The 14,165-nt window shown below is 56.5% G+C and overlaps 1 protein-coding gene across 1 annotated transcript in view; it reads left to right on the top strand.

Annotated features, from left to right (window-relative positions):
• IFT140 (intraflagellar transport 140) overlaps positions 1-14,165 on the top strand; it is an 89,509-nt gene that overhangs the window by 71,181 nt on the left and 4,163 nt on the right. The window contains exons 19-29 of the mRNA XM_006100869.3: positions 4,484-4,661; positions 5,445-5,635; positions 6,364-6,459; positions 6,832-6,964; positions 7,088-7,231; positions 7,876-8,004; positions 8,152-8,334; positions 9,588-9,794; positions 10,012-10,224; positions 10,301-10,467; positions 11,963-12,104. Coding sequence (XP_006100931.1) covers positions 4,484-4,661; positions 5,445-5,635; positions 6,364-6,459; positions 6,832-6,964; positions 7,088-7,231; positions 7,876-8,004; positions 8,152-8,334; positions 9,588-9,794; positions 10,012-10,224; positions 10,301-10,467; positions 11,963-12,104 — 1,783 coding nt within the window. The remainder of the gene's footprint in view (positions 1-4,483; positions 4,662-5,444; positions 5,636-6,363; positions 6,460-6,831; positions 6,965-7,087; positions 7,232-7,875; positions 8,005-8,151; positions 8,335-9,587; positions 9,795-10,011; positions 10,225-10,300; positions 10,468-11,962; positions 12,105-14,165) is intronic.

Raw genomic sequence — 14,165 nt, 5'->3', positions numbered from 1 at the left:
CTTGCCTGCAGAGCAGCCACTGGGCCAGCTCCATCCAGCTGCTTCCCAGGCTGGGCAGGGAAGGCTCCAGGATCCTCAAGGGACTCTGTCGGGTCGTCAGGCCCTGCACCCTCAGTCACTCCCCCAGATTCTGGCTCATGGTGGAGGGGGTGGGGCAGGGAGAGCAGCAGGCCTGGTAGCTGCTGGACTTGAGTTAGGAGTGACCCTGTCCTCAGAGGACACCCCCCCCACACACATCCATTTGTCCATCCTGTGACCATGGGGGTCCCGTGGGGGATGGAAGCCAGGCCATGGGCCTTCCTGTCCTCCAGAGTTCCTGATCTTGGGTCCTGCGTGGGGTCCAGGGCAGCGCCCGCGAGTGCCTCCCGTTCCCGCACACGGGCAAACGGGGCTGCTTATCTTAGAGCAGAGAGGCGGGGAGATTGGCAACAGTGTGTGTGCTGCTGGCAGAATATGAGGCCGTTAATCCTCCAGTCATCCATGCTCTGGCAGGGGGTCTCCATGGAGCAGCTGAGAAGAGGGGCCTCTGGGGCTGGTTCTAGCAGCTTCTCGGAGGACAGGCTTTCCAGAAAGTTGGGCCGGATCCAGGCCGGCCCCTCGGCTGCCCCGGCTGCCTCGCCTCGCGCGCAGGCGCCTCCCTGAGTTGATGCAGTGCAGATGTGTGTGCTGTCCACGGACTGGCTCAGACAACAGGAAACTCTCAAGGCTTGGATGGAGACCGGCCGTGTTTGCTTCTTGGGGTATATGTTGGATGCACAAACCCCAGAAGCGCACACTGGAGCCGGAGCTGCCCATGGAGCGGCAGCTGGTGCTGATGCTGTGCTGGGGGCCAGCCAAGGACTCGGCCGGCCTTTGGGCCGACGTTCTCGCTGTCCCGCATTCAGCTGTGTGGGGGAGGCGCCTGCCCCCACTTTGCTTCGCTTGGGCAGCCCGGCCCAGCGGGACACCCAAGGATGTGCTTCCAGCACACGCTTTCTCGAGCTCCCACTTGGTGGAGATTTAAATCCAAGGACGGAGCCCTTTGTCACATACGTGCACACAGCATGCCCGATGCTTCTTCAGTCCAGGGAGGCACCATGAACCCCAGTCAGGTCAACAGGGCCCATCCTCTTCTCCCGAGAGCGCTCGGTACCGGCAAAGCACCCAGCCGCCGCACGGGGAGACGGGGGTGGGGGGTGGGGCAAAGCCCAGGTCTGCCCACTGGGAGAGAGCGGATCCGTGGCTCCCAGGTCTCTCTGCTTGTTCAGGTTGCTTTCCAGTTTACAGTGGGGCCTTGACTTACGAGTTTAATTCATTCCGTGACGGGGCTTGTAACTCAAATTACTCGTATGTCAAATCAACAGTGAACGAGTGAGACACGTGATGCTGGGCTGATGTTGTGGCGTTCACTGTGACGTTCGCTGCGCCAACTAGAGGTGGGGTATCTGAAGCTGGCTCGTAACCCGAATTTTAGCTCGCAACTCAAAGCAAAAAATCGGCCGAGAGACGGCTCGTATCTCGAAAAACTCGTTAGTCGGGACACTCGTAAGTCAAGGCCCCACTGTAATTGGATTCAGATACCAACCATCTGCTTTCAAGACAAGGCAGAGGGAAGGGGGAGGGGACAGAAGAGGTCACCCTCAGCCCTCATCATCGCCCTCGCACTGGTCTCTTACACCCTTGGCATAGAGTATTTTAAATGAGGTTCCAATCGTGTGACATCTTTTGGAAAGGGAGCATAAAAGGCCCCGTGTCGCCCAGCCTATGTGGCTCAGTGGTTGAGCCTTGACCCATGAACCAGGAGGTCACGGTTCGATTCCGGTCAAGGGCACATGCCCGGATTGCGGGCTCGATCTCCAGTAGGGGGCGTGCAGGAGGCAGCCTATCGATGATTCTCTCTCATCATTGATGTTTCTCTCCTCTTCTCCCTCTCCCTTCCTCTCGGAAATCAATAAAGATATTAAAAAGGGGTGGGGGGCATGTCTAACCAGGGTCTTGCACAGCAGCCGGGAAGGCCAGGATGAGCCCAAACCCCAGACCGCTACCCACTGCCCAGGGCTGCCCACGCCTACTCGGGGGGCAGACCTTGGAAGCACTGAGGCCTGTTTAAAAGGGAATGAGAAGCCTCTGAGGAGAAGTGACAGCTTCCTGCCAGGCCTGTCGGTGGAGAGATTGTGCAGAATTCACTAGGAGCTGTGGGTGAGACCGGTGTCTGCTTTGAGATTCCAGATTTGACCCAGGACGTGGTGCTCTTACTCGCTGTCATTTCCAGGACCAGCGAGTGGTATGTGGGAAAGCCTCGTCGCTGGTCCGAGGCCGCCTCCTAGACCCCCAGGGCTCCAGCGAGCCCCCGCCGCAGGAGGGGCGGCCTCCAGGCTGCATCCAGATGTGTGTTTCTAGACAACTGGCTTCCCACCCGTGGTGCGGGCATTCCCACTAGCACATGAGGACGAGGGAGACAAGCTCCGATTTTCCGCTTACTGTAAGGAAGGACTGTGGTACAGAGAAGGTGATTTCTTGCCTGAAACCACTGGATGGGGAAGGGGCAGGAGGGGCTGGCCCGGGCAAGAGACAGCTGCCGCCCCTGAGCTGCGTGTTCTAAGGCTTCTGCTCTCAGCACCTGTTCATCCGAGTCCGAAGGAGAGGAGTGGATTTCGGGGTGGCTTTTCCCCATTGAAAGCTCTACCAGTGGCTCCTACCCCAGAAGTTACTGGCGGGTCCTGTTCCTCAGCGCTGTGGGAAGGCCCCTGTGAGGTTACCAAAGGGGATTGAGCTCCAACGTCCCCTCTCACAGGCCTGTCTCAGCCAGGCCATGGCCACCTGGGGCACATCACCCCTGCCCTTTCGGCCGTCCCTCCGTAGTTACATCTAGTAGATTTTAAAAAGTTCCAGCAGGACCCACGTAGAGCCAAAAACATACAGAAGTATACGTTTGCTTGCAGGAAAGGGCACCTCGCTGTGCAGCGTTTAGACCACAGACACTCACAGTGAGGCCCATCCCACTGGACAACGCCCAGCTTCCCATCTCAGGAGCTGTTTTCACCCCAGTTATGTCCATGTCAGGAAGCCTGACATGAAAGTCGCCCCTCCCCTCGTCCGTCCTTGGGCTACGCTCAGGCAAGGCCACTAGGTAAATGCCCACGGCACCGAGGCTACAAGCTGGGCCCTGCACACGGAGCACCCCGACCTCACCAGGACCTTGGCTGCGCCTCTCAGAGGCCCCTGTCCTGAGCCTGTGAGCGGAGTGGCCCAAGTCCCTCGTGCTGCTCAGCTGAGCCCGGGTGGGAGGGAAGCAGCAGCGCCAGCCCACCTGCTCCAGGGGCTGCTCTGCCTGAGGCCAGGCTTCATCTGAAGGGAGGGCCCCAGAGCAGCAGCTGGGGATTCGTGTGTGAGTCTGTTTACAAGGGTATGCGTGTGCATGAGCATGTGGTTGTCCGTACCTGTGCCTAAGTGTCAGAGTGCATGTACATGTGTGTGCAGGCCCATGTGTGTATAAGCATGTGCACGGACCGCAGGTTTTGTGATAGGAAGACATCCATTTGGTCCACAGGAGACGATGCAGTGAGCGCAGTTGTTAACCTTTGCCTTCGTGGGTGGAGCTCACACCTGGATGTTTGGAAAGGGCCTGGGTCTGAGCTCAGGGCCAATAGGCCTGAGGACCACCCAGAAGGCAGGGCCGGAGAGCGTCCTCTCGGGCAGCCCCTGCAAGGACACTGGATTGAGTTTTGTGGAGCCTCATCATTCTTGCAGAGTGGCGTCCAGGGTCGGAAACCATTTCCAGGCTCACACTGAGCCTGGGACCTGCCAGGGAGTGGGGCGGGAGCCCCAGGTCAGTGTCAGCGGGAGTGAACACCCTAGAAACCTTACAGTGAACGGGAGGAACCTGTGCCCCTGAACCTTTGATGGACACTACGAGGCTCGTGGGGATGGGCCAGGAGTCCTGGGGACCTGCAGGGCAGCTCTTCGGTCCCACTCCTCAGCTTGCTCCCCAGACTCGCCCCACCAGCTCTGGGATAGGGGAGGGGAGGGGCTGTCCTGGACCCCCTGTGGGTGTGATGGGTGTGGCCAAGAGAAGCCAGTGTTTGCTGAGCGAATGGACCTACTGAGACAGGAAAGAGACGTGGGCATTTGTCAACCTACAAAGAAGGCCCTTCTCTCTTAATGGACTGCGTCCTCCTGTCCACTGCAGGGGATGCAGGAATCCTGGGACTGTGGGAGGGACCCTGGTATAAGGAGCCGTGTCCCAGGGCTGCTCAGGAGCAAGTGTCGTGAGAGGTCATGCACCAGCCATGGGACCCGGGGGACACATGTGTTTTATTCTGGGGGGTATGTGGCCCCTAGTTTGCCATGTTTTCTGTGGGTAGAACCCATTCAACTCCCACTTGTCTCCCTTCTTGATGGCTCTGCATGTCCACCTCGGTCCCCTGCGCTGCCTGGCATTGGTCGAGATGGGGCCGAGGTTGGGGGGCTGGAAGCTAATGGAGCTGCATGTCCTCTATCGCAGTGAGGCTGTCTGGGAGAACATGGCACGCATGTGTGTGAAGACCCAGCGGCTGGACGTCGCCAAGGTGTGCTTGGGCAACATGGGCCATGCACGCGGAGCGCGAGCACTGCGGGAGGCTGAGCAGGAACCAGAGCTGGAGGCCCGCGTGGCTATGCTGGCCATACAGCTGGGCATGCTGGTGAGTCAGGCAGCGGACGGATGGGCCCGCTGCCCGGAGGCTGCTCCTTGCTCCTTGGCCAGCTGGGCTCTGGGGCAGAGGACCTGGTCATAGAGGCGGGCCCACTGCTGGCTTTCCGGGGGTGCCTGCTTGCGACCCAAGAGGGAAGGCCATGGTATATTCTTGTCTGGCCCATTTGGTTGCAAGGAACACAAACCCTCTTAAACTAGCTTCAGGCAAAAAGAGATGAGGTCCCCAAGGAGCCCCCAAGGCCCCTCTCCCCTCGGCCAGGTCTCCTGCCTGCCCTGCATGTTCAAGGAGCTCATGGCCCATCGTACCCCAGGAGGCCTCGGGAGACGGATAGACGCAGGAGGCAGAAGCTGAGTGCCAGATGGGGTGGGCTGTGGCCGGGGCAGTTCAGATGGCCTGCACCATGTGGGGGTGGGGGGCACCCCCTCTGAGAGGAGGGCTGTGGGGCACCCATGTGTCTGCTACATGGGAGAACTGAGCACGCCTGAGTGGTCACCCATGGCCTAGTCTGCAGGGGTGAGCGCAGGCTGCTCTGAGGGCGTGGCAGCGGGCCGGCCAAGACATCCCCACTGGACACGGGCCTGGGTGGGCTCAGCTCTTCGAGGAGATGGGATGCCACATCGGCATGTAGCATTCATCGTGTCGGTCTCAGAACACAGCCTGAAGTGTCCATCTGTCCTCGGTCATGGGCTGGTTGGCGGCACGTGTGGCGTCGGCAGTGGGTGGTGTGGGGGCCAGAGCAGTGGCCGCGCTGACGTGCGCTCCCTTCTTCAGGAGGAGGCTGAGCAGCTGTACAAGAAATGCCAGCGCTACGACCTTCTCAACAAGCTCTACCGGGCCTCCGGTCAGTGGCAAAAAGCCATAGAAGTCGCCGAACACCAGGACCGTGTCCACCTGCGCACCACCTACTACAACTACGCCAAGCACCTGGAGGCCAGCGCCGACTGCAGCCTGGCCCTCAGCTAGTGAGCGGGGGCTCTCCCACTCACTCTGGGACAGGCCCTGGTTGCCTCTTGCTTTTTTTCTCTGCCCCAGTGAGGTGGCCAAATAGGTTCTCAGAGGAAGAGTCTAGATCAGCCGTGGGCAAACTACGGCCCGAGGGCCGGATCCAGCCCGTTTGAAATGAATAAAACTAAAAAAAAAAAAAGACCGTACCCTTTTATGTAATGATGTTTACTTTGAATTTATATTAGTTCACACAAACACTCCATCCATGCTTTTGTTCCGGCCCTCCGGTCCAGTTTAAGAACCCATTGTGGCCCTCGAGTCAAAAAGTTTGCCCACCCCTGGTCTAGATAGAGCCACCTTCTTAGGGCAGGTGGTGACCTCAGTGGGTGTCTTCCAAGGGGAGCTTGAGCTGTTGCTTTAAGAGAACCTCAGAGGCAGGGCCTCGGCTTCACCTGGCTGCCTCGGGTCCTGGGCATGCTGAGACCTGGGCTCAGCTGGTGGCGTTGCTGCAGCCCCAGTCCAGCATGGTGCCTCCCAGGGCAGTGCTGGTGGTGGTGCCTGGGGGCCCGGCCACAGCTGAGCCCTCTCCAGGGCAGGCCCAGAGCAGCGAGGAAGCCCCACTGTCTCCTGACAGCGGGTCCACGGGCCACAGAGCTACAGGCGGGGAGAGAGGCTCAGGCCTGTTTCCATGCACGCAACACGGCTGAGACCGTGGGAACCAGCCGCTCCCTCTCTCCTCTTGCAGCTACGAGAAGTCGGACACCCACCGCTTCGAGGTGCCCAGGATGCTCTCGGAGGACCTGCAGTCCCTGGAGCTCTACATCAATAAGATGAAGGACAAGTGAGTGTCCCCCACGGGGTGAGGGGACATGGCAGGGAGGCTGGGTTGGCATATGGGGGCTGGGGGCCCGGGGCTGCTCAGGGAACCTCCTCCTGGAGCTTTACATGTGAGAGTGCGCATCACCCTCTTGGTCCCTCAGAGCCAGATCCTAGGATGCTGGGTGAGGAAGGTCGATGGGGGGCGGGTGGGCGGGGAGGGCTTTTCCTCTGGACATGGTTCCTTCAGACCTCGGGGACCTCACTCTTTTCCGCCAGCTTCCGCGCCTCCTGGCTGCCAGCCATGGGAAGTGCACTCTGAGGGTGGCATTTGGGACCCGGGGGCTCATTTCCAGTGGGAGTGGGGACCTGAGGGATCCCTATGGGCTGCTCGCAGGACCCTGTGGAGGTGGTGGGCCCAGTACCTGGAAAGCCAGGCGGAGATGGACGCCGCGCTGCGCTACTATGAGCTGACACAAGACTACTTCTCCCTGGTCCGCATTCACTGCTTCCAGGGCAACATTCAGAAGGTAGGCGCGTTCTGGGAGTCGGCCCCGTGGGGGGAGTTGGCCCTGTGGGGGGAGTCGGCCCTGTGCAGGGGGGGGGCGGGTTAGCTGCGGACAGACGCCCGGGTCTCTCTGCTGGTTTCCTAGGCTGCCGAAATCGCCAACGAGACAGGAAACTGGGCTGCGTCCTATCACCTGGCCCGGCAGTACGAGAGCCAGGAGGAGGTGAGGCAGGCAGTGCACTTCTACACGCGTGCCCAGGCCTTCAACAACGCCATCCGCCTGTGCAAGGTAGGTGGCCGCATGCAGCACACACGGAGCAGCGGGCGGAGCTGTGAAACCCAGGCAGGTGGAAAACGGGAAACGGTGCTTTGTCATCGTTTCCCACAGTCGGTGACGAGATTTCCAAACAGAAAAGGTAGAGAATTGTATCGTGAGCATCGCATCTCCCGTCTGGGCTGGCTTCTACCACTCAGGCCTCACTCTGCCTGTCACACTGGTCTCTGCCCCTCCTTCCCCGTCTCTGCTCTCCCCTCCCTGATGGTGTTTGTAAAGCAAGGAGTCGTCACTGTGATGTCCCCGGGCTTCTGAGCCCCTGAGGCTGGCTCACTGCTATGGCCTTGTCCACAGTCCGCCTTTCACAGAAAGCTGCTGTACCCTGTGCATCCATAACAGCGTTCCAGCCCGGGGCCTCACTCCTGGGAAATCCAAAATGTGGAAAGCCCTCACGTAAACTAGTCCCCACAGTGTTCTGTATAATAGGGGGGAAGGAAACCTCTGAAAATTCTGCTACACACCCCCAGTAAGACATGACACTCATTGGAAACCACGATCACGTGGATTGGCGTGCGTCAAACGGGGAAGATGGGCCCCGCACGGCATCGTTCACAGACAGGAGCAGGGACCACTGAGCCCTGCCCGCCCCCTTCCCGCAGGAGAACGGCCTGGATGACCAGCTCATGAACTTGGCCCTGCTGAGCTCCCCCAAGGACATGATTGAGGCGGCATGCTACTACGAGGAGAAGGGCGAGCAGATGGACAGAGCGGTCATGCTCTACCACAAGGTGAGGGGCAGCCCTGCCCTGGACCCGAAGCGGGGCAGCACAAGGCCCCCCGGGAACAGGGGACTTGCCTGGGGGCAAGGGGACCACGCCAGCGGTCTCCGGATCCAGGCGTCCGGCAGGTGCTCAGAGTTCCCCTGCCGTCCACAGGCCGGCCACTTCTCCAAGGCCCTGGAGCTGGCCTTCGCCACCCAGCAGTTTGGGGCCCTGCAGCTCATCGCAGAGGACCTGGATGAGAAGTCGGACCCTGCCCTCCTGGCCCGCTGCTCGGACTTCTTCCTTGAGCACAATCAATATGAGAAGGCAGTGGAACTGCTGCTGGCCGCCAAGAAGGTAGGGAGACGGCCGGGTCCCCGCCAGGCACACTCGCGGGCCCTGAAGCCCCAGGGTCACCGTTTCCACAGGCACCGGGCACTCGGCTTCACTGTCCCGTGATTGCAGGAAGGCTTTGGCCGCGGCCTCCCTGGGGTACAGGGCCGGGAATAAGCCCACCCTTATAGCCGACCCGGATGTGGACTCACTGCCCGTTTCACCCGTGTCTTCAAATAACAGCTAGGGAGTTCCACTCATCTTGTTTGTGTGTGTGACAAAATGCACACAACAAAACTTAAAATTTACCATCTTAGCAGTTTTTTAAGTGTCTAGTCCAGCAGCAGTAGGTGCACGCACATTTTCATGCAGCCAATCTCTAGAACACTTTTCATCTTTGCATCTTGTCCCCATTCAACAACTACCGCCTCCCCCAGCCCCGGCACCCTCCCTTTACTTTCTGTCTCTACGAACCTGACTGCTCTGGGGACAGCGTGTGAGTGGAGTTGCCCAGTTCTTGCCCTTTTGCAGAGCTTATTTCACTGAGCAAATGTCCTTGAGGTTCATCCATGTTGTGACATATTGCAGCATTTCCTTCCTATTTAAGACTGAATCATATTCCACATTTGCCTATCAATTCACCCACAGATGGACCCTTGAGTTAATTCTGTTTTTCGACTATTGTGGATAATGTGGCTATGAACATCGGTGTACGAATAACTCTTCGAGGCCCTTCTTTCAATTCTTTTTGGGTGTTTATCCAGAAATGGAATTGCCAGATCATATGGTAGCTGTTTTAATTTTTTGAGGAACTGCCATGCTGCTTTCCACAGTGGCTGCACTATTTACATTCCCACCAGCAGTGCCCACGGGTCCCCATGTCTCCACGTCCTCACCAACACTTGTTATTTTCTAGCCCAGTGGTTCTCAACCTTGGCTGCACATCAGAATCACCTGGGAATCTTTTCAAAATCCTGATTTCTGGGCCTCATCCTTCGGAAAATTCTGTTTCTTTGTTATGGGGTGGAGCCACAACATTAGTAACAAAGAAACAGAATTTCCGGAGGATGAGGCCCAGAAATCAGGATTTTAAAAAGATTCCCAGGTGATTCTAATGTGCAGCCATGGTTGAGAACCACTGTTCTAGTTAATAGAAAATTGGTAGTAGCCATCCTCATAGGCATGTGCACCAGTTTTTTGAGTAGAAAAATTCTCCTTGCGGAGGTGGTGGGTGGGAGGGCGACTGCCCCGCCTCAGCGTCTGTGGCCCCTTCCCAGTACCAGGAAGCCCTGCAGCTTTGCCTGGAGCAGAACATGACCATCACCGAGGAGATGGCCGAAAAGATGACCGTGTCCAAGGACTGCACGGACCTGTCAGAAGAGTCGCGGCGCGAGCTGCTGGAGCAGATTGCCAACTGCTGCATGCGCCAGGGCAACTACCACCTGGCGACCAAGAAGTACACGCAGGCCGGGAACAAGCTCAAGGTGAGCTGGCCGGAGCGGTCACGCGCACACTTGCCCTTTTGTCCTGAGTTTAACCCAGTGGGGGGAGCTTTCCCAGCCCGGGTTCCGAAGGGTGCCTGCGGGAACCCAGAGCCCTGCGCGCGTGCCTGGACCGGACCCAACCGGGGGCGCCGGCTGCCGCGGGTGGGACGGGCCAGGCTCCGAGCTCCCAGCCGGGCCCTGGATCCTTCTCCTCTAGGCCATGAGGGCGCTGCTCAAGTCTGGGGACACGGAGAAAATTGTGTTCTTCGCGGGTGTCTCGAGGCAAAAGGAAAACTACATCATGGCAGCCAACTACCTCCAGTCCCTGGACTGGCGGAAGGAGCCGGAGACCATGAAGACCATCATCAGCTTCTACACCAAGGGCCGGGCCTTGGACCTGCTGGCGAGTTTTTATGATGCCTGTGCCCAGGTACAGCCCTTGCTCGCCGTCTGGGGGCCCCCGGAGGGCCCTTGGCCCGTGGGTCCTGACCGTCTCGTCTGCGCAGGTGGAGATCAATGAATACCAGAACTACGACAAGGCCCACGGGGCGCTCACTGAGGCCTACAAGTGCTTGTCCAAGGCCAAGACCAAGAGCCCCCTGGACCAGGAGACCAAGCTGGCGCAGCTTCAGAGCAAGATGACGCTGGTGAAGCGGTTCATTCAGGCCCGCAGGTGCGTTCCTGAGGAGGCTGGGAGGCGGGCACTGCACCTCGGGGCCCCAGGGAAGCCCTGAGAAGCCCCCCAGGTTCCCCCTCACTGCCAGGGACCAGACCCAGGTTCATTTTCCAGGGAACATTCTTCATAGGAACTTCCTGGACACCTAGACAGGAACAGGTCTGAGCTCCTCTTGGGGGGCCCCTTAGAGCCTGGGCACGTTCTTGGGAAGATTGTTCAGGAAACAACCAGAGACCGATCCGTGCACAGGGGCGGGCAGGGCATTCTATGGGAGGGGCCGTTGTACCCCGGGTGGCAGGGACTGTGGTGATCAAACCGATGCTCCCCCCACGGAGGCGGCTGGAGCCTGTGGGAAGGAGGCTCGCGCGGCACATTTTCTCTGTAATTAGGAGAGACCACAAATCTGGGTTTGTACATGACACCAGTTTTTATTGGCAACTCATCCAGCTTCTCCAGGAGCCCGCTGTGTAAGCAGCAGCTCAGCTTCTATCTAAACCAATGGAAGCATTTTCCTCATCTGAGAGCAGGCCCTTGAAAGAGCTCCACAATATTTTGAACACTGCTGTGCAAAGTGGGGCTCTCGTAGGGGCACTACTCACTCGGGTGCGTAAGTTCTGGAATATCTGCTGAGTCTGAGATACAGGAGGGAGAAGGGAGGAGATTGGGCAGCAAGGACTGTGCAGCCACAGGACAGGACATTGTGGACGGAGTGGGGGGACTCGTGAGGGCCAGAGGGCAGCCTGCCTGGGGTGGCCAAGTCAGGGTTCGACAGGAACGGGCCAGGTGGTCCTACTGAAGTGTGAGCTGAGCCCCTAGAGCAGGGGTGGGGAACATTTTCTCTGCCAAAGGCCATTTGGATGTTTATAACATCATTCGCGGGCCATACAAAATTATCAGCTTAAAAAATCAGCCTGCTCTATGTGGTCAAACAATTAATTAACTCACCCTAATGCCTTGGCAGGGCCAGACCCAATGATTTCGTGGGCCTTATGCGGCCTGAGGGCTGGATGTTCCCCGCCCCTGCCCTAGAGGCTCTAGCCAACCGCCCTGAGCCAAGTCCTGCTCCGGAAGCTCATGAGGCCCTCCGGGCTCTGTTCTCACTCTCATACCACTTGCTGCTCTTCCACAAACCACAAACGTGTCACTGCGCAGGCCTTTGTTCATGCCAACCCCCTGCCCAACCTCCTCAGCCCCCCAGGTGCCCCCCTGCATCACACTGCCCCTTTGTAGACAGTTTCCTGGGCAGGGACTAGGATTGACAAATCTTTGCTGAAGCGCAACACTGGCACTCTGAGCAGTCGGCAAGTTTTTGTTAAGTGAATGAGTGAATTTATGAATGAACTCCTTAGTTATTTTAATTCATGAGAATTACCTTCGCAAAAGATTGGTCCCTGGTTCCCGTGAGCTCCTTTTGGGGCAGAGGGCCTGCTCTGACCTCTGACAGCCAGTCCAGGTCCTGGGTTCGGGCTCAGGCTGTCTCTGCTCTCGGCAGGACATACGGCGAGGACCCCAAAGAGTCAGTCAAGCAGTGCGAGCTGCTCCTGGAGGAGCCAGACCTGGACAGCACGGTTCGAATCGGGGACGTCTATGGCTTCCTGGTGGAGCACTACCTGCAGATGGAGGAGTTCCAGATGGTGAGGGTTCAGGACGATGGACGGCTCAGCTTCCCACCCTCAGCCTGCAGGAGTTGGGAGCTCACCGTGGAGCAGGCACCGTTCCTGTTTTATGGGGTTTTGTTTGTTTGTTTTTTATTTATTTTAGCCTTTTAAAATTATGTATTTTTTTTTATTGAGTTCAGAGAGGAAGGGAGAGGGAGCTAGAGATAGAAACATCAGTGATGAGAGAGAATCATTGTTTGGGTCCCTCCTGCAGGCCCACACTGGGGACCGAGCCCGCAGCCCGGGCATGTGCCCTGACCGGGCATCAAACTGTGACCTCCACTGCACCACAGCAACCGGGCTAGCTTTTTTTTTTTGAAATAACTTCAAACTAAGAAGTTACAAGAATAATAGAACCCCAGTGTAGTTCCTTTACCAGATCATCAGTTTTTATAACATTTTGCCATATTTATTTATTCATTCTGGATGTATGCCTTTACATTTCTATTGTAGGCACGAAATGGGTATTTTTTTGAGCCACTTTGAGAGGTGCGGACATGCTGTCCCTCCACCCCTTAGATTGCTAACTCTCACGTAGACATAGGATGAGTGTATGTTTAACTTTCCAAGAAGCTACCAAACTTTATTTTCTTTTTCATGGTTCGTAGCAGGGTTATTCTAGTCTTATCGAACACTAGGAACCAGGCCCATCTCCGGTACCTTCTGAAAGCGTTATGTCATTTCTTCCTTATCTATTAGGTAGAATGCGTACGTGCCCCTACCGCTGTACTTTTTTTTTTTTTTTTAAATATATTTTATTGATTTTTTACAGAGAGGGAAGGAGAGGGATAGAGAGTTAGAAACATCGATGAGAGAGAAACATCGATCAGCTGCCTCCTGCACACCTCCCGCTGGGGATGTGCCCGCAACCAAGGTACATGCCCCTGACCGGAATCGAACCTGGGACCCTTCAGTCCGCAGGCCGACACTCTATCCACTGAGCCAAACCGGTTAACTACCGCTGTACTTCTTGTGCTCTGCTGCATTGGCCCATTGGTTTCTCCTGGATCTTGTACACCTGCATGGTTTTGTAAATTCATGTTGGTCATTTGCAAAATATTGGTTCACTGAGGTAGACAAATGTTAACACATTTCATGATACATATTTTTTTAAACCTCATTTGCTGATATCACCACCAATCTCATCAGAAAAGTCTTGAAGTATTGTGAAAATCTCCAGCTCATGGTGGCCCAAAATTCTAACTTCGTTTGAAAACTCACATTTTATCTTTGGCAAAAATACTGTCAGTTACTATTTTCCTCAATGTGACAGTTTCGCTTTGTTCATTTTTGAAAAAATATCTGCCACATTACCACGTCTGAATAGCCACAGTTTATCTTTCAGTCATTTTTACAAATAAGAATGATGTTCCATGCAAGTAACGAATTTAGCTCACAGCCCACACTAGCGTGTTTCCTCATCTTCGCCAACATTTGGTATGATCATTCCCTGTTATTTCAGCCATCCTGGTGGGTGGGTGGTGGAATCTCATTGTGGTTTTAATGTCCACTTTCTTAATGACAAAGTGACTCACTGGCTGTCTGCATACCTCCTCCTGTGACTGTTCAGATCATCTTATTTGGGTGTTTGTCTTATTGTTGATTGTGGTCTTTATATGTTCTAGACACGTTTCCTTGATCAGACACATGATCTGCCAGCTTTGAGTTAGGGCCGATTTCATCGCACCTCCAAGGAGAACTCCCTCGGTGCGCGGTGTTGGCAGCCTCCCCGCCCCGGCTGGCGGAGTGTGAACTGCTGGCCTCGGTGCTCAGTCTCCGGGACTCTTCCTCCTGCTCCTTTTTCTGAGGTCTTTCCCTGGCCTCGGTCTTTCCGCACACCGCACACACATGCGCTGGTCATTATTCAGATAAAGACCCTCGGCAGGTCTGGAGCACGAGCACTCACTTTGTCTCGCCCCTTCCTCACTCCCTCCGATTTTCTTTTTATATTTTGTTTTCAGCAGTTTGATGATGAGGTCCATAGAATCATCTGGATTCCATTATGTTCCTCCAAAGATTACTGTTTTGTTCTTTTCC

This window comes from Myotis lucifugus, unplaced genomic scaffold (genome assembly GCF_000147115.1).
Source record: "Myotis lucifugus unplaced genomic scaffold, Myoluc2.0 scaffold_332, whole genome shotgun sequence".
Lineage (NCBI taxonomy): Eukaryota > Metazoa > Chordata > Mammalia > Chiroptera > Vespertilionidae > Myotis > Myotis lucifugus.
The sequence above is the reverse complement of the archived record's forward strand: the minus strand, read 5'-3'. Positions and strand labels throughout refer to the sequence as shown.